General features: G+C 37.4%; 2 protein-coding genes across 2 annotated transcripts in view; one reads left to right on the top strand and one right to left on the bottom strand.

Moving 5' to 3' along the window:
* LOC133642224 (heme-binding protein 1-like) overlaps positions 1 to 5,286 on the top strand; it is a 53,957-nt gene extending 48,671 nt beyond the window's left edge. The window contains exons 3-4 of the mRNA XM_062036309.1: positions 1,401 to 1,581; positions 4,677 to 5,286. Of these exons, the coding sequence (XP_061892293.1) occupies positions 1,401 to 1,581; positions 4,677 to 4,854 (359 nt within the window). The 3' untranslated portion in view covers positions 4,855 to 5,286. The remainder of the gene's footprint in view (positions 1 to 1,400; positions 1,582 to 4,676) is intronic.
* Positions 5,287 to 13,602: 8,316 nt separating this feature from the next.
* LOC133642912 (WW domain-binding protein 2-like) lies at positions 13,603 to 27,097 on the bottom strand. Its single transcript, XM_062037330.1, has 8 exons — positions 26,931 to 27,097; positions 23,976 to 24,084; positions 23,761 to 23,899; positions 23,601 to 23,693; positions 23,307 to 23,513; positions 15,082 to 15,189; positions 14,358 to 14,440; positions 13,603 to 14,283 (listed from the first exon to the last, which is right to left on the bottom strand). Exons 1-8 carry the CDS (start codon positions 26,987 to 26,989, stop codon positions 14,227 to 14,229), a joined length of 855 nt encoding a protein of 284 aa, XP_061893314.1. The 5' UTR covers positions 26,990 to 27,097; the 3' UTR covers positions 13,603 to 14,226.
* Positions 27,098 to 27,320: the final 223 nt, after the last annotated feature.

Here is a 27,320-nt window from a genome sequence, read left to right as displayed (position 1 = left end):
ACGTCTCCAAACTCTTAGGTCTGTAGGTGGTCGGCCTGCATCGGTGAAACTGATATTTAGTTCGCCATCTCCTATAACTTCGCACAGGACCGTCGTGCGTGGGCCGCCATGGTTTCATTATGTTGTCGGGGCCAGAGAGAAAGTTGGCTAACACGCCCAGAGTGAATGCCGCCCCAAGACAAGACAAGAAGAAGTAGTTGCACACACTGCAGTTGAAGACCTGAGCAGCAACGATCAAGGTGGACCTCTCCAAACTCTTAGGTCTGTAGGTGGTCGGCCTGCATCGGTGTAACTGCTATCGCCATCTCCTGCAACCTCGCACAGGACCGTCGTGCATGGGCAGCCATGGTTCAGGATGTTGTCAGGGCCAGAGAGAAAGCCGGCTCAACACGCCCAGGGCGAATGCCGCCCCAAGACAAGAAGAAGTAGTTGCACACTTTGCAGTTGAAGAGCTGGGCAACGATCAAGGTGGACCTTTCAGAACTCTTTGGTCGGCCAGAGAGGAAGCCGGCTCAACACGCTTAGTGCGAATGCCACCCCAAGACAAGACAAGAATAAGTAGTTGCACACACAGCAGTTGAAGACCTGGGCAACGACGATCAAGGTGGACCTTTCCTAACGCTTGGGTCCGGAGGTGGTCGGCCGGCATCGGTTTAACTGATATTTGGTTCGCCATCTCCTGCAACCTCGCACAGGACCGTCGTGCGTGGGCCGCCATGATTCAGGCTCAACACACCCAGGGTGAATGCCGACAAGACGAGAAGAACTAGTTGCACACATTAGAGTTGAAGACCTGGGCAATGACGATCAAGGTGGACCATTAAGAACTCTTGGGTCCGCAGGTGGTCGGCCTGCATCGGTGGAACTGATATTTGGTTCCCCATCTCCTGCAACCTCGCACAGGACCGTCATGTGTGATGGTTCAGGATGTTGTCATGGCCAGAGAGGAAGTCGGCTCAACACACCCAGGGTGAATGCCGCCCCAAGACAAGACAAGAAGAACTAGTTCCACACATTAGAGTTGAAGACCTGGGCAATGACGATCAAGGTGGACCATTAAGAACTCTTGGGTCCGCAGGTGGTCGGCCTGCATCGGTGGAACTGATATTTGGTTCCCCATCTCCCACAACCTCGCACAGGACCGTTGTGTGATGGTTCAGGATGTTGTCAGGGCCACAGAGGAAGTCGGCTCAACACACCCAGGGTGAATGCCGCCCCAAGACAAGACAAGAAGAACTAGTTGCACACATTGCACAAATTACATAGACAACCAACGTACTTTTTAGCCAAGTTAAAGTTGTCTGGTACAGTTCCCCGATATTGTGGTCCGTCCAATCGCTGTGTCCATGTTGCCATACTATCACCAAGGTCTAACTCCTACTTTCTGATCTTTCAACAAGGCGAATCGATGGGAACGGCGGCACCAACCATCATCACTGTATACCCCCGGAACGACGGTGTGCTATCACGCCGTCTGGTGGTCGCCATCCGTATCCCCGCCATCTACCAGCAAGGCCCCCCGACGCCTACCGACAGTGCCATCAAGATTGAGGATCGGCCTGGCATGACTGTCTATACACTGTAAGTTTCAAAACAAATAATAATAGTAAATGCTGAAGTCTGTTTTGGAATTGTTCCTCTTCAATAAATAAATGTCCAGAGGGAACTAGGATTTTTTAAGTAGTTAAGTATAAAGGATTACAGTTTACAATAGGAGAAAGTTAACGCTGCTACAGAAAGAAAGAAAAAAAGAGCAAGAAGGAGAGAGAGAGAGTTAGAGACCAAGAACTCTTCCAGAACTTTATAGCATTTGGGAAAAGAGGAGGGGTTGGGGCGAAGGCTCTCATCCTGGGAGGGGGAGGAAGTCCATCAGCCAAAACCAGGAATGTTTTGATGAAACATCGGATAAGTAGTCACAATCCCAAAAGAAAACCATTTTCAAGAGTGACCTTAGACATAGGACAAATAAAAAATAAATTAGTGATCTCCCAACATCACAACAATCGTTGTCCTATTCAAGGCGTAGGTGGGGGTTTGGAGACATCCCCAGCAAGCCCCAAGAATGTGTGAAGGGCCATAGAAGTGTTTTATCTTAGGACAAATAACAGACAAACAACAAACTCCTAGACTCAAATTGTGGTTTTAGACAAGAGATAACTTAAATATTAATTTAGCCATTACAAGCCGCAGCCGAACTGAAATGCTAATAGCTAGCATGCTAGCCAGATGGCGTCAAGTAGCAAAAACTAGGACTCTTATGTGTATACACGCAAAATGAACAATAAAGATAGCGTCAAGTACCAAAATATGACTTTGAGGTGTATACCTGCAAAATTAGCCCATAAAGCTAACATGCTAACTGTTAGCATGCATGAAGTTACAAAATATGACTGACGTGAATACCTGCAAAATTACCATATAAAAAAACAATGTAAGCATGCACGCAGTTGGCTAATATTTGTAAGGAAACTTTCAAATTTGGAACGATTTGAATCGGTTAAGTAATGAGGAAGTAGTAACACTCGTTAATACAGACTAACTTTTAGAAAAATGGATAATCCGGGAAAAACTGGAATTTTTTGGAACATTAAAACAGCTAGCCTGAATGTCCTGAATAAGCGAAGTGTTTGATGGTAGAATGTTTGAATAATGTCGAGAAAAAGTCAAAAGCAAAAAAGGTAATTCTGGGAATTTTAAATAGTTGGAAAAATGTTAGTTTGAATTCCCAGGATGAGTGGAATGTTTTTTATTGGTTGAGAAATGTCGAAGTTTGAATAATGTTCCATTCATTTTCCTGGAATAAGTAGAATTCATGGTAACACGGGTAATTTTTTTTTAACGTTTTGCAAAATAAAAAATGATATGCCGCATTTATGCTTTAGCCAAACATTTTAAAAGTGGAATGGCTTGAATCGAAGAAGAATATGGGAGAAGAAGGTGGACAAAAGAGTTGAATAAAAGAGAAAGAAATAGAAAATAAGACTAGAACAAGTAGTTTCAGTAGAAATTGTGAAAGAATGCTGAAAATCTGAAGCTGAACTGAAATGCTAAGAGTTAGCATTGTTGACAGATAGCGTCAAATAAAATATAAGACTCTTATGTGTACACTTGTAAAATGAGCAAAGTCGACATTCTAACGTTAGCATGCTAATAATTAGTATGCGTAAAAAAAATGGAGTATTTTACCTGAAAAATTAGCTAAAAGCTAGCACGCTAATATTAGCATTCTAACTTCTAACTAACAAAATATATGACCCTGCGGTGTAGGCCTGTAAAATGAGTTGAAAAGCTGGCATGTTAACATTAGCATGCTAGCAAAACAAAGACAAGTAACAAAATACGACTCTTAGATGTATACCTGCAAAAAATGGCATGCTAACAGCATGCATAAAATGTAAAAATATTTGGATCAGGTGTATACCTGCAAAAAATGGCATGCTAACAGCAGACATAAAATGTAAAAATATTTGAATCAGGTGTATACCTGCAAAAAATGGCATGCTAACAGCATACATCAAATGTAAAAATATTTGAATCAGGTGTATACCTGCAAAAAATGGCATGCTAACAGCATACATAAGATGTAAAAATATTTGAATCAGAGGTGTATACCTGCAAAAAATGGCATGCTAACAGCATACATCAAATGTAAAAATATTTGAATCAGGTGTATACCTGCAAAAAATGGCATGCTAACAGCATACATAAGATGTAAAAATATTTGAATCAGGTGTATACCTGCAAAAAATGGCATGCTAACAGCATACATCAAATGTAAAAATATTTGAATCAGGTGTATACCTGCAAAAAATGGCATGCTAACAGCATACCGGTACATAAGATGTAAAAATATTTGAATCAGGTGTATACCTGCAAAAAATGGCATGCTAACAGCATACATCAAATGTAAAAATATTTGAATCAGGTGTATACCTGCAAAAAATGGCATGCTAACAGCATACATAAGATGTAAAAATATTTGAATCAGGTGTATACCTGCAAAAAATGGCATGCTAACAGCATGCATAAAATGTAAAAATATTTGAATCAGGTGTATACCTGCAAAAAATGGCATGCTAACAGCATACATAAGATGTAAAAAATATTTGAATCAGGTGTATACCTGCAAAAAATGGCATGCTAACAGCATGCATAAAATGTAAAAATATTTGAATCAGGTGTATACCTGCAAAATAATCCAAACGTAAAAAAGGTAGCATGCTAACAAAATATATTAAACAACATTTTTGACTCGGACCTGTATAGATACACATTTAGCAAAAACTTTTGTATGCTAAAATGCTAACATTAGCAAGGTAGCAATAAACTAACATTACCATGGAACATTTTGACTTTGAATTGGACATGAGAAACTTTTTAATTGAGGACGAGTGTTGTGAAAGTGAAAATACAGCTTCACCACTTTAGTCACTATTTTTGCGCTTAAGTAACTTCTCTATGACTTTAGCCCCAGACTGTTTGGTGTTGTCATTACTGCCTCGAGTGGTGGACAAGTGTATTACAACTGCGGCCCATTAAAAACCCCAGCTGAGTAACAGATATTTTCGGTGGCCCTCTAGAGGGCGCTGGCGGTCCAACAATTTGTTATGAAACATTGCGATACGTGACGGTCTCCGGGTGTTGTTGATACGTTTTTTTTTTTCTCTCCCCAACAGGCAGTTTGGAGGCTTCGCGGCCGAGAGCGAGTACCGAGCGGAGGCTTTGCGCCTGACACGCACCCTCGGGGAGACGGCGCCCTTCCAGCGAAAACAATACTTCTGCTGCAGCTACGACTCGCCCATCAAACCTTATGGACGACGCAACGAGGTGTGGTTTATACAGGAGGAGCCTTAGAGGTGTGGACTTCAGTCTCTTTTCACTGACACTCCCAACACTCTGCAGAGAGAACTCTACTGTACTTAATCCTTTTCTTTGGTGAAAAAACATAATTACTGTATTGTTGACGCACAAGACGTGTGTAGTGTGTAGTATGTTTGTGAGTTGAAGTAAAAAATATAATGTAACAAAGCCTTAATTTAGAGTTATTTGGACACTAGGGTAACATATAAGGGTTAGGGTTACTAATAAGCAATAATTCTGAGGTTATTGAGGGAAGACTCTTAGTTAATGGCTTACTGGTTGTATAATAAGGCCATGCGGAATAAAGCATTAATAAGTACTTAATGACTAATTAAGAGTCAATATGTTACTAATTTGCATGTTAATAAGCAACTAATTAATGGTGAATATGTGTTCTCCATACTAAAGTGTTACTATATATATATATATATATATATATATATATATATATATATATATATATATATATATATATATATATATATATATATATATATATATATATATATATATATATATATGTATATATATATATATATATATATATGTATATATATATATATATATAATGTGTGTGTATATATATATATACACATTATATATATATATATATATATATGTATATATATATATATATATATATATATATATAATGTGTGTATATATATATATATATATATATATATATATATATATATAATATGTATATATATATATATAATGTGTGCAGTATATATATATATATAATGTATATATACAATGTATATATATATATGTGTATATATATATATATGTGTATATATATGTATATATATATGTATATATATATAATGTATATATACAATGTATATATATATATATATATATATATATATATATATATATATATATATATATATATGTATGTGTATATATATATATATGTATATATATGTGTATATATATATATACACATACATACATATATATAATGTATATATATATATATATATATACACACACACATTATATGTATAAATATATATACATTATATATATATATATACATACATACATACATACATACATACATACATACATACATACATACATACATACATACATACATACATACATACATACATACATACATACATACATACATATATATGTATATATATATATATATATATATGTATGTATGTATGTATGTATGTATGTATGTATGTATGTATGTATGTATGTATGTATGTATGTATGTATGTATGTATATATATATATATATATAATGTATATATATTTATACATATAATGTGTGTGTGTATATATATATATATATATATATATATATATATATACATTATATATATGTATGTATGTGTATATATATATATACACATATATATACATATATATATATATATATACACATACATATATATATATATATATATATATATATATATATATATATATATATATATATATATATATATATATATATATATGTATGTATGTATGTATGTATGTATGTATGTATATATATATATATATATATATTTGGCTTTAAATGTATATATATATATATATATATATATATATATAGAGATAGTATTTTCATGTTTGTGTTTGTTAGATGTGAATTATTCCAGGTTATACGGTGAATTATTCCAGGTAATACGGTACAGTCGTCCTTCGCTACATCACACTTCGCTACAATACGCATTTTGAAAAAGATATATTGAAAAATGTTGGGTTTAAATGAAGTGTTGAACTAAGTCTTATTTATGTACGTCTTATATAAAGCGCGGTATGACCCAACCCACCACCAGAGATTTAGGGAAGATGGGATCATGTGTAAGGAAGTTATACTTTGTCAACAGAAGGGGGCGATGTTGGTGTGGATATTAACGTCTTAAAGCCTCGTGTCAGTTCGGAAAAAGAGCCGATCATCTAAAGTGAAGTCAAGAGTTTTTGCCATTAGGCTCCGCCCACACTAGGAATGGATACCAAATAGGTACAGAACCCATATGTTTCAAAATGAATCGATTTAGAATGGGGAAGCAACACTCCTGTTCCCGGGTTAAGGGTGAACAATGCTAACAACACGGTGGCTAAACTTGGCGCAGAACAACATTTTGTTTGAAAATTGTTGCAGTAATGTTTAAAAATGTAAAATAAGTGACTTATCATTAATAATCATATTAATTGCTTCACCACAATCAGGTGTGGATCAACACAAACGAGGGACGACTGTCAAGGTCGTTAAAGTAACAAAGCAATAACAATAGGAAGTGGAAATAAAAGCCATAAAGTAGAGACGATATATTTATGTATTTTACTTTTGTGATGAAGCAACAGTTACTGTAGCAGTTGAGTGTTTTATTTTGAAAGTGTTTTGTGTGATGTTTCTGTGCCGTGTGCTAATATTGAGTCCTTCCAAAATAAAATGACAGCACCAAAAAGTGTAAAGTTCATTTCTGTGCACTAAATATGTCCACTCATCATCTAAATAGAACATTTTACAGTGATAGGTGTCAGCTAGCGATTATCACGCCAGATGCAATTACCTAGAAATTAGGTTACAAGTTGTCAGATAGCGATTAGAGTGTTAGTTGTCAGCTAGGAGATTATCACACCAGCTACAATTACCTAGCAATCAGGTTACAAGTTGTCAGCTAGCATACAGGGTGTTAGTTGTCAGCTAGCGATTATCACGGCAGATGCAATTACCTAGAAGTTAGGTTACAAGTTGTCAGCTAGCGATTAGAGTGTTAGTTGTCAGCTAGAGATTATCCCACCAGCTACAATTACCTAGCAATCAGGTTACAAGTTGTCAGCTAGCGTATAGGGTGTTAGTTGTCAGCTAGCGATTAACAAGCCAGATGCAATTGCATAGCAATTAGGTTACAAGTTGTCAGCTAGCGATTAGAGTGTAGGTTGTCAGCTAGAGATTATCACACCAGCTACAATTACCTAGAAATCAGGTTGCAAGTTGTCAGCTAGCAATTAACAAGCCAGATGCAATTGCATAGCAATTAGGTTACAAGTTGTCAGCTAGCGATTAGAGTGTTAGGTGTCAGGTAGAGATTATAATGCCAGATGCAATTGCATAGCAATTAGGTTACAAATTGTTAGCTACTGATTATCACATCAGATGCAATTACCTAGCCATTAGGTTAGAAGTTGTCAGGTAGCAATTAGGGGGTTAGTTGTCAGCTAGCGATTATCACACCAGATGCAACCACCTAGCAATTAGGTTACAAGTTGTCAGCTAGCAATTAGGGTGTTAATTGTCAGCTAGCAATTAACAAGCCAGATGCATTTATACAGCAATTAGATGACTATTTGCCAGCTAGCATTTAGCATGCCACTTGCCTACTAGCATATAGGTTGTTAGTTGTCAGCTAGCGATTATCACGCCAGATGCAATTATATAGCAATTACGTGACTATTTGCCTGCTAGCAATTAGCACACCACATGCCTACTAGCACATAGGGTGTTAGTTGTCAGCTAGCGATTATCACACCAGATACAATTACCTAGCAATTAAGTTAAAATTTGTCAGCTAGCAATTAGGGTGTTAGTTGTCAGCTAGCGATTATCACACCAGATGCATTTATATAGCAATTACGATACAAGTTGTCAGCTAGCGATTAGAGTGTTAGTTGTCAGCTAGCAATTATCATGCCAGATGCAATTGCCTAGCAATTAGGTTACAAGTTGTCAGCTAGCAATTAGGGTGTTAGTTGTCAGCTAACGATTAACAAGCCAGATTTATTTGTATAGCAATTAGCATGGCACTTGGCTACTAGCACATACTGTATATTAGGGTTGTACGGTATACCGGTATCAGTATAGTACCACGATACTAATGAATCATTTTCGGTACGATACCGCCTCTGAAAAGAACCGATCGTTACAACACTACAGTATATATACCTATATACCTTTATATACCTATACTGTATCAGGGCTGGAATTTAACCACGGCAACTGCAGCAAGTGACGCAACCGCCCTCGTCATTTGCAGTAATGCCCTAAAAAATTGACCAACATCGGGGGCAATAACATGCCTTGACCGCCCTTGACTTTTTACTTGTTAATGGAGGAGGGATGGTAACAATAAACGGTATAATGATAATTCACGATAAAATTCCAGACAGTTTAATTTTTTAATTACCGAAAAACCGTCATTTATTAATGCATTTTAGGCAACAGGAAGTCAGGCGCATGCGCACTAGCGTCGTTTGGCTTGATATTCATGGCGGAGTAACTACACGGACTTTGCTTTGGAGATTTCCCCTCAGAATTAACGGAGCCAAGTGCTTGGTTTAACATAATTTTCCCTCGCTGCGTTTAAGAGTGCTGAGTTTAGATGGAGACAGGTTTGGACAATATTGGAGACTTGTCCCCACACTAAAAGTATACAGCGAAGGAGAAAACTATTTCATGTTGCTTTTATTTTCTCAACACAGTGTCCATCAGCTGCTGTGACAGAGTTAATGATGTGAGGAAACATGCAGCAGGCGATGTGTCGTGAACGTTGTCACAACTTGTTTATAAAGTCTTTAGTTTGCTGACTGGGATGTTAACTCCTCCTTTATTTAACTGTAAACTGTATCAGTGTTCAAATAACATCAATACTAGCTATAACGTTTTGTCATCTCATCGAACTGAACGCGGGCTGTGAAGATTGTGTATTCGATGTGAGAGGTGTCACTCTGGGTTTTTGTTTTTGTTGGCCAAACTGTTGCACTGAAACACTAGGGAGGCGTAGAAGAACAAAGCTTGTTTATTAGACTTCATCTTCATTAAAATTTGAGGCCTGCTGTATATACCGATATACATATATACCTATATATATATATACCTATAATGGCTCACCTGCACTGGATTCCTGTGCACTCCTCTTTGCATCAGTTGGTGACGTCTCTGCGCTGCTGACTTGTCTCCATTCAAGATGATCCCCTGCTGGCCACACTGTGGACTGCACTCTCACATTATTAACTGTATCCACTCGCCATCCATTGCACCGGTCCCCACATCTGTGATCCCTTCCAAGGTTTCTGGTTGTTCCCATTGGGTTGAGTTTTTCCTAGCCCTGATGTGGGATCTGCGCCGAGGATGTCGTTGTGGCTTGTGCAGCCCTTTGAGACATTTATGATTAAGTGCTATATAAGCGATTGATTGATGAAAAAAGCTAGCAATTAGGGCATTAATTGCCAGTGCGCAATTTGTGGCGCAAGCTGCCAGCTAGCAATTAGGTTACCGGTTGTCAGCTAGTGATTAGCACACCACCTTCTAGCTAGCATTAAAAGTGGTAGTTGCCTGATTCAATTACCAAAAATTAGGTAATTAGTTGTCAGCTAGCAATTAGGTTACTAGTTGTCAGCCAAGGATGATCCCGCCACTTGCCAGCTTACAATTAGTATGCTCGTTGTCAGCTAGCAGCTAACACGCTAGACACAATGAGCTAGCAATTAGGGCGCAAGTTGCCAGCTAGGAATTAGCGGTGCAAGCTGCCAGCGAGCAACTATGTTGCAAGTTGTCAGCTAGGGATGAACACACCAGAGGCAATTAGCTAGCATTTAGGCTGCTAGTTGTCAGCTAACGTAATAACACAATAACAAAGTAATATTAGTATTAACAGCACTATACTGTGTTATTTAAATATTACACAATAACAAAGTAGTATTAGTATTAACAGCACTATACTGTATTATTTAAATATTACACAATAACAAAGTAGTATTGGCATTAACAGCACTATACTGTGTTATTTAAATATTACACAATAACAAAGTAGTATTAGTATTAACAGCACTATACTGTGTTATTTAAATATTACACAATAACAAAGTAGTATTGGTATTAACAGCACTATACTGTATTATTTAAATATTACACAATAACAAAGTAGTATTAGTATTAACAGCACTATACTGTATTATTTCAATATTACACAATAACAAAGTAGTATTACTATTAACAGCACTATGCTGTATTATTTAAATATTACACCAATAACAAAGTAGTATTAGCATTAACAGCACTATACTGTATTATTTAAATATTACACAATAACAAAGTAGTATTAGCATTAACAGCACTATACTGTATTATTTAAATATTACACCAATAACAAAGTAGTATTAGCATTAACAGCACTATACTGTATTATTTAAATATTACACAATAACAAAGTAGTATTCAGTGACCCTGCGCGACCACAAAAGGGACAAGCGGTAGAAAATGGATGGATGGATGGTATTAGTATGATTTAAACATATTAGTATTACACAATAACAAAGTAGTATTAGTATTAACAGCACTATACTGTATTATTTAAATATTACACAATAACAAAGTGGTATTAGTATTAACAGCACTATACTGTGTTATTTAAATATTACACAATAACAAAGTAGTATTAGTATTAACAGCACTATACTGTGTTATTTAAATATTACACAATAACAAAGTAGTATTAGTATTAACAGCACTATACTGTATGATTTAAATATTACACAATAAAAAAGTAGTATTAGTATTAACAGCATTATACTGTATGATTTAAATATCTTAGTATTACCCAATAACAAAGTAGTATTAGTATTAACAGCGCTATACTGTATTATTTAAATATTACACAATAACAAAATAGTATTAGTATTAACAGCGCTATACTGTATTATTTAAATATTACACAATAACAAAGTAGTATTAGTATTAACAGCACTATACTGTATTATTTAAATATTACACAATAACAAAGTAGTATTAGTATTAACAGCGCTATACTGTATTATTTAAATATCTTAGTATTACACAATAACAAAGTAGTATTAGTATTAACAGCGCTATACTGTATGATTTAAATATTACACAATAACAAAGTAGTATTAACAGCACTATACCGTATTTAAATATTAAACAATAACAAAGTAGTATTAGTATTAACAGCACTATACTGTATGATTTAAATATCTTAGTATTACACAATAACAAAGTAGTATTAGCACTATACTGTATTATTTAAATATTACACAATAACAAAGTGGTATTAGTATTAACAGCACTATACTGTATTATTTAAATATTACACCAATAACAAAGTAGTATTAGTATTAACAGCACTATACTGTGTTATTTAAATATTACACAATAACAAAGTAGTATTAGTATTAACAGCACTATACTGTATGATTTAAATATTACACAATAACAAAGTAGTATTAGTATTAACAGCACTATACTGTATGATTTAAATATTACACAATAAAAAAGTAGTATTAGTATTAACAGCATTATACTGTATGATTTAAATATCTTAGTATTACCCAATAACAAAGTAGTATTAGTATTAACAGCGCTATACTGTATTATTTAAATATTACACAATAACAAAATAGTATTAGTATTAACAGCGCTATACTGTATTATTTAAATATTACACAATAACAAAGTAGTATTAGTATTAACAGCACTATACTGTATTATTTAAATATTACACAATAACAAAGTAGTATTAGTATTAACAGCGCTATACTGTATTATTTAAATATCTTAGTATTACACAATAACAAAGTAGTATTAGTATTAAGAGCGCTATACTGTATGATTTAAATATTACACAATAACAAAGTAGTATTAACAGCACTATACCGTATTTAAATATTAAACAATAACAAAGTAGTATTAGTATTAACAGCACTATACTGTATGATTTAAATATCTTAGTATTACACAATAACAAAGTAGTATTAGCACTATACTGTATTATTTCAATATTACACAATAACAAAGTAGTATTAGTATTAACAGCGCTATACTGTATTATTTAAATATCTTAGTATTACAGAATAACAAAGTACAATTAGTATTAACAGCGCTATACTGTATTATTTCAATATTACACAATAACAAAGTAGTATTAGTATTAACAGCACTATACTGTATTATTTCAATATTACACAACAAAGCAGTATTAGTATTAACAGCACTATACTGTATTATTTAAATATTACACAATAAAAAAGTAGTATTAGTATTAACAGCATTATGCTCTATGATTTATATATCTTAGTAATACCCAATAACAAAGTAGTATTAGTATTAACAGCGCTATACTGTATGATTTAAATATTACACAATAACAAAGTAGTATTAACAGCACTATACCGTATTTAAATATTAAAAAATAACAAAGTAGTATTAGTATTAACAGCACTATACTGTATGATTTAAATATCTTAGTATTACACAATAACAAAGTAGTATTAGCACTATACTGTATTATTTCAATATTACACAATAACAAAGTAGTATTAGTATTAACAGCGCTATACTGTATTATTTAAATATTACACAATAACAAAGTAGTATTAACAGCACTATACCGTATTTAAATATTAAACAATAACAAAGTAGTATTAGTATTAACAGCACTATACTGTATGATTTAAATATCTTAGTATTACACAATAACAAAGTAGTATTAGCACTATACTGTATTATTACACCAATAACAAAGTAGTATTAGTATTAACAGGACTATACAGTATTATTTAAATATTACATAATAACAAAGTAGTATTAGGGCTCGGTGAATGCCTCAGTTTGGGGTTCTTGGACAGGAAAACACTTAAAACCACGGTCTTACTTTCATGACAAGAGTCCGACCTTAAATCATGACTCAAAGATGTTCGTAGGCTGTGAAACATCCACATCATAAATCAGTGGCAGAGCTGGGCATGTACTCTACTTAATAAACGACACATTTATTAGATTGAAGTCAAGAAACAAAGAGTTATTATTACATGTACATTGAAAGCAAAGATGAGTCCCTACTAAAAGTGTGCAAAGGGCAGTAAGTATGTGTTAATTGATGTGCTGGAGTAAAAATAAAGGATTAGGTGAACGGTAACTTCACACGGGCTTGGTTACAAGGAGACGTGTGTTCCGGTTTCACTGGGCCTTTGCATACATCAATACAATAGCAGGCCTGATGCCAAGTAGGAATATTGCACACCTCTACACTTCAATCAATACTTTGGGTTGGGATTACTGAGGGAAGATGATTAACACGCTCACTTAATTCAAAAACTGTGTAGGAAATGTTACTGCAAAAATATTGGTCCTAATTGTTTTTGGTTAATAACTACAATAACTTCAATCAGTTTGGTAATAAAAATACATTCCTCGTCCTTCCTGCTCTCTTTACATGCCAGGAAATGATGTATATATTTTTTTAAAAAAACAGTCCGGGTGGTTTTGGCATGTCGAAAAAAGGTTGCATGAAAGAGAAAAGCGTATTTTGAAGCAAAACGTGTATGGTATTGTATATCGCCATCAGGGTTCCGTCAGAAGGTAAAGGAGGATAGTTAGTTGTTTTTCTTGTCGGGAGTGTTTGGATACGGTGCGTACGCAGGAGGCCGCTCCTTTGAGGGGATACAAAAAGAATATATGTGCTATCAGTACCATAAGTGTAGTGGGGTCAAAGTCAGTGTCTTACCGTGGGCATGTAGACGTTGTGGGGGTTGCTGGGATTGTAGTACGCACTGCTGGCTGCCTCCGCTGCCTTGGCGTTACCTGGGCCTGAAATCACATGTGATGGATGCATTTTATTAGGATGCACTGTTCCCTCCATCAGGGACACCATTTTAGGAGTGATATAAATGTATGTTAGGCCATTGTATCCTACAAACCCCGTTTCCATATGAGTTGGGAAACTGTGTAAAATGTAAATACAATTGCCTTTTTTGCCACTTGTGCCAGCTTTTTTGAAACATGTTGCAGGCATCAAATTCCAAATGAGCTAATATTTGCTAAAAATAACATTTACCAGTTCGAACGTTAAGTATCTTGTCTTTGCAGTCTATTCAATTGAATATAAGTTGAAAAGTATTTGCAAATTATTGTATTCAGTTTTTATTTACCATTTACACAACGTGACAACTTCACTGGTTTTGGGGTTTGTATGTTTGAGCCTGAGGATGGACATCTCTATTACTAATAGAGATGGTGATACAGTCCACTGAAGCCAGACCACACGAGATTGAAGACAGGATTAATATGGCCAGAGAAATGACAGCATATGAGTGTTTTTTTTTTAGGTGGCGTGATTTAAAGTGATTCACTTTAGGCCAGACGGATCACATGTGACGGGTGCAGTGACGCAGACATGGACGAGGAAGAGGAGAGAGAGAGAGAGAGAGAGAGAGATGAGAGAGGCAGACCTGGAGGTGCCGGCGCTGTCCAGTTCTGAGGGGGTGGTACCCAGTTTTGAGGGGGTCCGGGATACGGAGGAGGGGGTGCCATGTAGTCATACCCTGGTGAGTACATTCCTGGAAGATAAGGGAAGTAAATGTTGAGTTCCTTCATTGCATAGACACACAGAGTTTGTGTCGGAGGTCACAAAGATGGCCTCTGCACATCTTAGCATGGCTAACCAATACGGTCACTCCAGCGGCACTGAGAGCGGACTCAGCCAAACTACCTTAAGGTAATGTCGTGATTTTCAATGCCAACCAAAAAAATTTACTAAAAAAAAAAACAACACTTCAAAGTACTGTATTTTTCGGACTATAAATCACAGTTTTTATCATAGTTTGGCCAGGGGTTGCGACTTATACTCAGGAGCGACTTATGTGTGAAATGATTAACACATTAGCGTAAAATATCCAATAATATTATTTAGCTCATTCACGTAAGAGACTAGACGTATAAGATTTCATGGGATTTAGCGATTAGGAGTGACAGATTGTTTGGTAAACGTATAGCATGTTCTATATGTTATAGTTATTTGAATGACTCTTACCATAATATGTTACGTTAACATACCAGGCACGTTATTTATGCCTCAGATAACGTACACTTATTCAGCCTGTTGTTCACTATTCTTTATTTATTTTAAATTGCCTTTCAAATGTCTATTCTTGGTGTTGGTTTTTATCAAATAAATTTCCCCCAAAAATGTGACTTATACTCCAGTGCGACTTATATATGTTTTGTTCCTTCTTTATTATGCATTTTCGGCCGGTGCGACTTATACTCCGGAGCGACTTATACTCCGAAAAATACGGTAAGTAAAGTAAGGCTCCACTTTTCCAAGAATGCGCTAGCTTGACGCTACTACACTTTGGTTTTACTGATTAGCATTAGCGATTTACATGGCGATTTCAACACCTGCAAATGTGTTAATGTAAACGACAACAAAGATGTATGTTACAAACAAACAGCTGGTGCATAATACTTACAGCCTTAACACTTTTTAGGGCGCAACAAAAAAACAAAAAACACCATAACCCATACACTAATGCAGTGGTTCTTAACCTGGGTTCGATCAAACCCTAGGGGTTCGGTGAGTCGGGCTCAGGGGTTCGGCAGAGGTCAAGACACACCCGACTCATCGTGTAAATAAAAACTTCTCCCTATCGGCGTATTACGGATACGGCAACAGCAGAAGTCAGACTGATTTGCAGGTGTGTCATTTGTTGTGAGTTCATGCACTGTGTTGGTTTTGTTCTTTGAACAAAGTGATGTTCATGCACGGTTCATTTTGTGCACCAGTAATAAAACATGGTAACACTTTAGTATGGTGAACATATTCACCATTAATTAATTGCTTATTAACATGCAAATTAGTAACATATTGGCTCTTAACTAGTCATTATTAAGTACTTATTAATGCCTTGATCGGCATGGCCTTATTATAACCCTAACCCTCTAACCCTGGCCCTAACCCTCTAACCCTGGCCCTAACCCTAACCAAATAACTCTAAATTAAGTCTTTGTTACTTGTTCCCCATACTAAAGTGTTACCAAAAACATATAACTTTGTCTTGAATTTGAAAAAAAAACCCGAAATGTTATTTTTCACTAAAGAAGGGTTCGTTGAATGCGCATATGAAACTGGTGGGGTTCGGTACCTCCAACAAGGTTAAGAACCACTGCACTAATGCCATCGAACGTCTTGGACTTGCAACTGTAATTGTAACTTAATGTCATACTTGCAAATGAGACTTAGAAATTAGACAATAAAACGAGACATAAAAACTGGACAGCGGTTACTATAACTACACATTTTTTTAAATGTTAAAAGAAAAAAAAAAATTTTTGTTATTAGAAACAATGACTATTGATCACCACACACAAAAATGCCTAAAATTGGTTTCACAGGTACCAGAAATTGATACCGTATCGGTTCAAATATGTACGTACCCTTACATATCATTCTTTTACCATTGTTGCTATGACGACCATGTACTGATCAAGCACAAGAGACGTGCTCTACAGTGGAACCTGGATTTACTAACCCCTCATTGTACAAACTTTTCGATTTACAAACCGGAGGCCAAGTAAAAATATGCTTTGGTGTACGAGCCTTGTCTCAGTGTACAAACTTTCCATTCACCCATGTTTGTGCCCAGAAATACCTTTTTTTTTAAAAAATGACACTTCTGCTCAATCATTTCAGGTGTCTCGCTAACAGAAGAGTCCACTCACTACTGTAAATTCCGGACTATAAGCCGCTACTTTGAACCCTACGCATTATAAATAAAACAGCCATATTGCAAATAGTTTTGTTTGAAAACAAGCAAAGACACTGAAAAGGTGTCTTTGTGCTATTGTGCCATCTTTTGGATGAGTTCACTTACTGCAGGTGCTGCATTGCCCATCTGTTAAGAGCTTTCAACCGGAAGTACAATTGCAGTTCCGTCATCTAGCCGTCCATGGCGTTTCACTCCAAGCAATGTTTGTAGGTTTTACAATATAACTAAAACAATTCATACTTGGGGCGGTTTAGCTCGGTTGGTAGAGTGGCCGTGCCAGCAACTTGAGGGTTCCAGGTTCTATCCCCACTTCTGCCATCCTAGTCACTGCCGTTGTGTCCTTGAGCAAGACACTTTACCCACCTGCTCCCAGCGCCACCCACACTGGTTTAAAAATGTAACTTAGATATTGTGTTTCACTATGTAAAGCGCTTTGAGTCACTAGAGAAAAGCACTATATAAATATAATTCACTTCATTATATAAATATAATTCACTACTTACTAACTACTGGATGTCTCATTTTACAACGTATATATATCTGCAACTTATAGTCCGGTGCGACTATGACGACGAATTCTGTTTTGTTTGACCAACCGTTTTACTGCCGTTTAGAAACAATTAAGGTATGTAAATAAACATTTCTGTGTGGATGACTCATTTCACAACGTATATATCTGGGATTTATAGTCCGGTGCGACTATGACGACGACTTCTGTTTTGTTTGACCAGCCGTTTTACTGTCGTTTAGAAACAATTACGGTATGTAAATAAACCTTTCTGCGTGGATGACTCATTTCACAACGTATATATCTGCGACTTATAGTCCGGTGCGACTATGACGACGACTTCTGTTTTGTTTGACCTGCCGTTTAGAAACAATTAAGGTATGTAAATAAACATTTCTGTGTAGATGACTCATTTCACAACGTATATATCTGCGACTTATAGTCCGGTGCGACTATGACGACAACCTCTGTTTTGTTTGACCAGCCGTTTTACTGCCGTTTAGAAACAATTAAGGTATCTAAATAAACATTTCTGTGTAGATGACTCATTTCACAACGTATATATCTGCGACTTATAGTCCGGTGCGACTATGACGACAACCTCTGTTTTGTTTGACCAGCCGTTTTACTGCCGTTTAGAAACAATTAAGGTATCTAAATAAACATTTCTGTGTAGATGACTCATTTCACAACGTATATATCTGCGACTTATAATCCGGTGCGACTATGACGACGACTTCCGTTTTGTTTGACCAGCCGTTTTTCTGCCGTTTAGAAACAATTAAGGTATGTAAATAAACATTTCTGTGTGGATGACTCATTTCACAACGTATATATCTGCAACTTGTAGTCCGGTGCGACTATGACGACGACTTCTGTTTTGTTTGACCGGCCGTTTTACTGCCGTTTAGAAACAATTAAGGTATGTAAATAAACATTTTTGCGTGGATGACTCATTTCACAACGTATATATCTGCGACTTATAGTCCGGTGCGACTATGACGACGACTTCTGTTTTGTTTGACCGGCCGTTTTACTGCCGTTTAAAAACAATTAAGGTATGTAAATAAACATTTCTGTGTGGATGACTCATTTCACAACGTATATATCTGCGACTTATAGTCCAGTGCGACAATGACGCAACTTCTGTTTTGTTTGACCAGCCGTTTTACTGCCGTTTAGAAACAATTATGGTATGTATATAAACATTTCTGTGTGGATGACTAATTTCACAACGTATATATCTGCGACTTATAGTCCGGTGCGACTATGACGACGACTTCTGTTTTGTTTGACCAGCCGTTTTACTGCCATTTAGAAACAATTAAGGTATCTAAATAAACATTTCTGTGTAGATGACTCATTTCACAACGTATATATCTGCGACTTATAATCCGGTGCGACTATGACGACGACTTCCGTTTTGTTTGACCAGCCGTTTTACTGCCGTTTAGAAACAATTAAGGTATGTAAATAAACATTTCTGTGTGGATGACTCATTTCACAACGTATATATCTGCAACTTGTAGTCCGGTGCGACTATGACGACGACTTCAGTTTTGTTTGACCGGCCGTTTTACTGCCGTTTAGAAACAATTAAGGTATGTAAATAAACATTTTTGCGTGGATGACTCATTTCACAACGTATATATCTGCGACTTATAGTCCGGTGCGACTATGACGACGACTTCTGTTTTGTTTGACCGGCTGTTTTACTGCCGTTTAAAAACAATTAAGGTATGTAAATGAACATTTCTGTGTGGATGACTCATTTCACAACGTATATATCTGCGACTTATAGTCCAGTGCGACAATGACGCAACTTCTGTTTTGTTTGACCAGCCGTTTTACTGCCGTTTAGAAACAATTATGGTATGTATATAAACATTTCTGTGTGGATGACTAATTTCACAACGTATATATCTGCGACTTATAGTCCGGTGCGACTATGACGACGACTTCTGTTTTGTTTGACCAGCCGTTTTACTGCCGTTTAGAAACAATTAAGGTATCTAAATAAACATTTCTGTGTAGATGACTCATTTCACAACGTATATATCTGCGACTTATAATCCGGTGCGACTATGACGACGACTTCCGTTTTGTTTGACCAGCCGTTTTACTGCCGTTTAGAAACAATTAAGGTATGTAAATAAACATTTCTGTGTGGATGACTCATTTCACAACGTATATATCTGCAACTTGTAGTCCGGTGCGACTATGACGACGACTTCTGTTTTGTTTGACCGGCCGTTTTACTGCCGTTTAGAAACAATTAAGGTATGTAAATAAACATTTTTGCGTGGATGACTCATTTCACAACGTATATATCTGCGACTTATAGTCCGGTGCGACTATGACGACGACTTCTGTTTTGTTTGACCGGCCGTTTTACTGCCGTTTAAAAACAATTAAGGTATGTAAATAAACATTTCTGTGTGGATGACTCATTTCCCAACGTATATATCTGCGACTTATAGTCCGGTGCGACTATGACGACGACTTCTGTTTTGTTTGACCAGCCATTTTACTGCCGTTTAGAAACAATTAAGGTATGTAAATAAACATTTTTGCGTGGATAACTCATTTCACAACGTATATATCTGCGACTTATAGTCCGGTGCGACTATAACGACGACTTCTGTTTTGTTTGACCAGCCGTTTAGAAACAATTGAGGTATGTAAATAAACATTTCTGTGTGGATGACTCATTTCACAACGTATATATCTGCAACTTATAGTCCGGTGCGACTATGACGACGACTTCTGTTTTGTTTGACCCGCCGTTTTACTGCCGTTTAAAAACAATTAAGGTATGTAAATAAACATTTCTGTGTGGATGACTCATTTCACAACGTATCTATCTGCGACTTATAGTCCGGTGCGACTATGACGACGACTTCTGTTTTGTTTGACCGGCCGTTTTACTGCCGTTTAGAAACAATTAAGGTATGTAAATAAACATTTCTGTGTGGATGACTCATTTCACAACGTATATATCTGCGACTTATAGTCCGGTGCGACTATAACGACGACTTCTGTTTTGTTTGACCAGCCGTTTAGAAACAATTGAGGTATGTAAATAAACATTTCTGTGTGGATGACTCATTTCACAACGTATATATCTGCAACTTATAGTCCGGTGCGACTATGACGACGACTTCTGTTTTGTTTGACCGGCCGTTTTACTGCCGTTTAGAAACAATTAACGTATGTAAATAAACATTTCTGTGTGGATGACTCATTTCACAACGTTTATATCTGCGACTTATAGTCCGGTGCGACTATGACGACGACTTCTGTTTTGTTTGACCGGCCGTTTTACTGCCGTTTAGAAACAATTAAGGTATGTAAATAAACATTTCTGTGTAGATGACTCATTTCACAGCGTATATATCTGCGACTTATAGTCCGGTGCGACTATGACGACGACTTCTGTTTTGTTTGACCAGCCGTTTTACTGCCGTTTAGAAACAATTAAGGTATGTAAATAAACATTTCTGTGTGGATGACTCATTTCACAACGTATATATCTGCGACTTATAGTCCGGTGCGACTATGACGACAACTTCTGTTTTGTTTGACCGGCCGTTTTACTGCCGTTTAGAAACAATTAAGGTATGTAAATAAACATTTTTGCGTGGCTGACTCATTTCACAACGTATATATCTGCGACTTATAGTCCGGTGCGACTATGACGACGACTTCTGTTTTGTTTGACCGGCCGTTTTACTGCCGTTTAGAAACAATTAAGGTATGTAAATAAACATTTCTGTGTGGATGACTCATTTCACAACGTATATATCTGCGACTTATAGTCCGGTGCGACTATAACGACGACTTCTGTTTTGTTTGACCAGCCGTTTAGAAACAATTGAGGTATGTAAATAAACATTTCTGTGTGGATGACTCATTTCACAACGTATATATCTGCAACTTATAGTCCGGTGCGACTATGACGACGACTTCTGTTTTGTTTGACCGGCCGTTTTACTGCCGTTTAGAAACAATTAACGTATGTAAATAAACATTTCTGTGTGGATGACTCATTTCACAACGTTTATATCTGCGACTTATAGTCCGGTGCGACTATGACGACGACTTCTGTTTTGTTTGACCGGCCGTTTTACTGCCGTTTAGAAACAATTAAGGTATGTAAATAAACATTTCTGTGTAGATGACTCATTTCACAGCGTATATATCTGCGACTTATAGTCCGGTGCGACTATGACGACGACTTCTGTTTTGTTTGACCAGCCGTTTTACTGCCGTTTAGAAACAATTAAGGTATGTAAATAAACATTTCTGTGTGGATGACTCATTTCACAACGTATATATCTGCGACTTATAGTCCGGTGCGACTATGACGACAACTTCTGTTTTGTTTGACCGGCCGTTTTACTGCCGTTTAGAAACAATTAAGGTATGTAAATAAACATTTCTGTGTGGATGACTCATTTCACAACGTATATATCTGCGACTTATAGTCCGGTGCAACTATGACGACGACTTCTGTTTTGTTTGACCAACCGTTTTACTGCCGTTTAAAAACAATTAAGGTATGTAAATAAACATTTCTGCGTGGATGACTCATTTCACAGCGTATATATCTGCGACTTATAGTCCGGTGCGACTATGACGACGACTTCTGTTTTGTTTGACCAGCCGTTTTACTGCCGTTTAGAAACAATTAAGGTATCTAAATAAACATTTCTGTGTAGATGACTCATTTCACAACGCATATATCTGCGACTTATAGTCCGGTGCGACTATGACGCAACTTCTGTTTTGTTTGACCAGCCGTTTTACTGCCGTTTAGAAACAATTATGGTATGTAAATAAACATTTCTGTGTGGATGACTAATTTCACAACGTATATATCTGCGACTTATAGTCCGGTGCGACTATGACGACGACTTCTGTTTTGTTTGACCTGCCGTTTTACTGCCGTTTAGAAACAATTAAGGTATCTAAATAAACATTTCTGTGTAGATGACTCATTTCACAACGTATATATCTGCGACTTATAGTCCGGTGCGACTATGACGACGACTTCTGTTTTGTTTGACCAGCCGTTTTACTGCTGTTTAGAAACAATTATGGTATGTAAATAAACATTTCTGTGTGGATGACTCATTTCACAACGTATATATCTGCGACTTATAATCCGGTGCGACTATGACGACGACTTCCGTTTTGTTTGACCAGCCGTTTTACTGCCGTTTAGAAACAATTAAGGTATGTAAATAAACATTTCTGTGTAGATGACTCATTTCACAACGTATATATCTGCAACTTGTAGTCCGGTGCGACTAATATATGGAAAATGATTTGTTTCTTCTAAAATTTAGTGGGTCCGGTGCACTCTATAGTCCGTAAAATACGGTAGTGTATTCTGCACCTGTGGCTGCTGTTGGGTAAGCGTAGCCCATGTTGCCAGCAGCAGGAGGAGCAGGAGGCGCTGGGTAGTAGCCATTTTGCTGGGGAGGCGGAGCATACGGATAGCCTGGCGGAGCAGGTGGAGGCGGTGCGTAGCCGTTGGTCATTCCAGGTGAGGGGTAGCCGTGATGCGAAGGCGCACCGTTGTGGGCGGGAGTCCCACGGGAAGCTGCAACACAATGTGGTGACACGCGTTTTGCAAGGATTTTACGCCATCTGCGGAAAACTCTGCAACAATGGACGCGAATGAACAAACCGTTTGTGGCCAGTTTGAAGAGATGTTGGCCCACGTCGATGGCGCCTCCGCTCGGGAAGGACATCTTGAAATGTGCCTGGCCCTCCCAGCCACCTGGGAAGAGACGGCAACGCGTGAGCGGACAATCGGATTGACAAAAAGTCTAAATCGGGCCACCGACCGTTGGGCTCGGCGGACACTGTCCCTTTAATGTAGTTGGCAGCAAAGACGGGTTGCTCGATGCTGCAGTCCTTCATCAGATAGTAGGGGAACATGGCCGAGCCCAGGCAGTCCTTTGTGTTGCTGGACACAAACACCATCTGAGCCAGCAGCAGATAAAAAGAGTGTTATGAGTGCCAAAAGGCAGCGAGGGCGGTGTGGCGTGGGCAGCAGTACCCTGTATGCTGTCAGGTACACGCTCCCCTTCTTGGTGCCCTTCAGCAGGTCCGTCTTACAGGTGACATCACTGAAGGACAGCTCCACGTTCTTACATTCCCTTAGAACACTGAGAAGGACAAAGTGAAATATACATGACTGCATGGTTCTCAATTATTTTCTCTCACACTCCCCATCCCCTGAGGGACAGATTTATTTTCACGCCCACTCTGAAGTTAATGTTTTTTGTATGTGTAAAGATAGACTAAAGATACTATTACGCCATTGCCTCTCATCCCCCTGCTATCCCCCGACACCTCACGGCCCCCCGAGGGGGACCCTCCAAACTACTTAAAAAGCACTGCATTAAACAAGCTGTTTGGAACTTACTCACAGTTAAATTTTACTAGGAGACAGATTTTTTTCACGCCCACCAAAACGAATGTTTATCTATCTGTATGTGTCAAGATAAACGCCAGTGGTTCTTCATTATTTTCTCTCACATCCCCCCTCCCCCCACCTGAAGTTATTTTTTTATCTGTATGGTACAAGATAGTTATTTACTAATACCAAATATACTATTACGCCATTGGCTCTCATGCCCCCTCTACCCGCCAACACCAAATATGTTGTCTTTGTAGCATATTCAACTGAATATGGGTTGAAAATGATTTGCAAATCATTGTATTCCGTTTATATTTACATCTAACACAATTTCCCAACTCATATGGAAACGGGGTTTGTAATATGCATTAGTTTGACCATTTAAAATCAAAAATAATAAAAAGGAGATGCTTGGAAATAGCATAAAAATGCCCCAAAAACTTGGAAAAACACGATTCATAGCGTTACTTTTTGGTTTAACCATCATGAGCAGAAGTTATGTTCAGGTATATTTCTTAAATATTTTGATAAATCATCATAAATAGGTATTGATCAATCTTTAAGCTGTGTGTATTTGATTTCAGTTTGCTTTTCACATTTTATTTAGAATTGTAGTTGACACTTTTACAACCTTGTGTTGCACTCATTAAGGCGTAACCAAACTAGATTATTTTGAATATTTATTCCCTTTTTTACATGTAGTATTTTTAAAGGCCTACTGAAAGCCACAACTACCAACCACGCAGTCTGATAGTTTATATATCAATGATGGAATCTTAACATTGCAACACATGCCAATACGGGTTAACTTATAAAGTGACATTTTAAATTTCCCGCTAAACTTCCGGTTGAAAACGTCTATGTATGATTACGTATGCGTGTGACGTCAATCGTTGAAACGGAAGTATTGGGACACCATTGTATCCAATACAAAAAGCTCTGTTTTCATCGCAAAATTTCACAGTATTCTGTGTTGGTGAATCTTTTGCAATTTGTTCAATGAACAATGAAGACTGCAAAGAAGAAAGCTGTAGGTGGGATCGGTGTATTAGCGGCTGGCTGCAGCAACACAACCAGGAGGACTTTGACTTGGATAGCAGACGCGCTATCCGACACTAGCCGCCGACTGCATTGATGATCGGGTGAAGTCCTTCGTCGCTCCATCGATCGCTGGAACGCAGGTGAGCACGGGTGTTGATGCGCAGATGAGCACTGGCTGGCGTAGGCGAATAGCTAATGTTTTTAGCATAGTTCTGTGAGGTCCCGTTGCTAAGTTAGCTTCAATGGCGTCGTTAGCAACAGCACTGTTAAGCTTCGCCAGGCTGGAAAGCATTAACCGTGTAGTTACATGTCCATGGTTTAATAGTATTGTTGATCTTCTGTCTATCTTTCCAGTCAGGGGTTTATTTCTTTTGTTTCTATCTGCAGTTAAGCCCCATGCTATCCCGTTAGCTCCGTAGCTAAAGTGCTTCGCCGATGTATTGTCGTGGAGATAAAAGTCCATTTCGCGTTCTCGACTCTCATTTTCAAGAGGATATAGTATCCGAGGTGGCTTAAAATACAAATCCGTGATCCACAATAGAAAAAGGAGAAAGTGTGGAATCCAATGAGCCAGCTTGTACCTAAGTTACGGTCAGAGCGAAAAAAGATGCATCCTGCACTGCACTCTAGTCCTTCACTCTCACGTTCCTCATCCACGAATCTTTCATCCTGGCTCAAATTAATGGGGTAATTGTCGCTTTCTCGGTCCGAATCGCTCTCGCTGCTGGTGTAAACAATGGGGAAATGTGAGGAGCCTTTCAACTTGTGACGTCACGCTACTTCCGATACAGGCAAGGCTTTTTTTTAATCAGCGACCAAAAGTTGCGAACTTTATCGTCGATGTTCTCTACTAAATCCTTTCAGCAAAAATATGGCAATATCGCGAAATGATCAAGTATGACACAGAATGGATCTGCTATCCCCGTTTAAATAAAACAAAATCATTTCAGTAGGCCTTTAAATATACTGTGTTTTTTTCTTTTTGGAACATGTACTATACATATAATACAATAAAGTCCCATATAAAATGATGTTTCTAGCAATACTTTAATTTTGCCTTTGAAAGTAACACTCCAATATCCATTAGTGGAGCTGTACACTATAACAAACGTAGCTTTAATGTATCAAATTATTTCCTGTTAAAACGAAGCCATTCGTGACATTGTTGTGTTCCCCTTTATTTTTTTATTAAGTATCGAAAAGTATCGAAATACATTTTGTTACCGGTACCATGATATCGGTATCGGCACAAGCCTAAGTGATGGTATGTTGACATGTCAGACGATGTCAACATCCAGGCAAGACACTTCCTGTTTTGAAAGTGAACTTTAATAGCCACACAAATACGGTCGGCAACATTGTATTCATCTTAGTTAGGTCATGAGTTTAAATAGAAGCGTTTTTTTTTTTTTAAAAAGGCATCACGTGACCACGTTGGTGTTTGCTAGCTAAGCTAGCTAAAGTAGGCCACTAAGCTGACGCCGGCAAGTAAACAAGCCGAGCGGAGACGCGACCGAATTTGTTGTAAAAGTATCAACTTTGGCCACTTACCTTTCCCCGTTGGTGATTAAAACCCCGCCGTTTTGAGAGTGGTTTCTGTTAAACGCCATGGCGACGACAAGCCGTCCTAATAATGCTCACTTCTGTGTTGTGTGCGCAGCTGACAGGCGCGCAGTGACGTCACCAGTGTTACGTCACAGCTCCAGCTGGACACTTCGGAACTTTCCACACACACACACTCAAAAAGGTTGTAAACAGCTTATATAAATGTTTCCAAAACGTGCCCTTGACTGACATTTATATCATTCAGACGGATACAAATGTATTTTTACTTTTTTTTTTTTTTTTTTGGTTCCGTTATTTTCCTAAAGGCTGAAAACGTATGTTTATGTAACGTAACACGTGACGGCAAGCCAGCTATTTCATTGTTTTTTAAAGGGC

This window comes from Entelurus aequoreus, linkage group LG25, assembly GCF_033978785.1.
Source record: "Entelurus aequoreus isolate RoL-2023_Sb linkage group LG25, RoL_Eaeq_v1.1, whole genome shotgun sequence".
Lineage (NCBI taxonomy): Eukaryota > Metazoa > Chordata > Actinopteri > Syngnathiformes > Syngnathidae > Entelurus > Entelurus aequoreus.
This window is presented reverse-complemented; position numbering and strand designations above follow the sequence as displayed.

Bases quoted from the DNA above. Each gene is read 5' to 3' on its own strand.
- LOC133642912 (XM_062037330.1), bottom strand. From the start codon at position 26,989: ATGGCGTTTAACAGAAACCACTCTCAAAACGGCGGGGTTTTAATCACC. The intron at 23,694-23,760 runs GTCGGTGGCCCG...GTCTCTTCCCAG, and splicing joins AGTGTCCGCCGAGCCCAACG to GTGGCTGGGAGGGCCAGGCA. The intron at 14,441-15,081 runs GTCTGCCTCTCT...ATGTGATTTCAG, and splicing joins GACAGCGCCGGCACCTCCAG to GCCCAGGTAACGCCAAGGCA.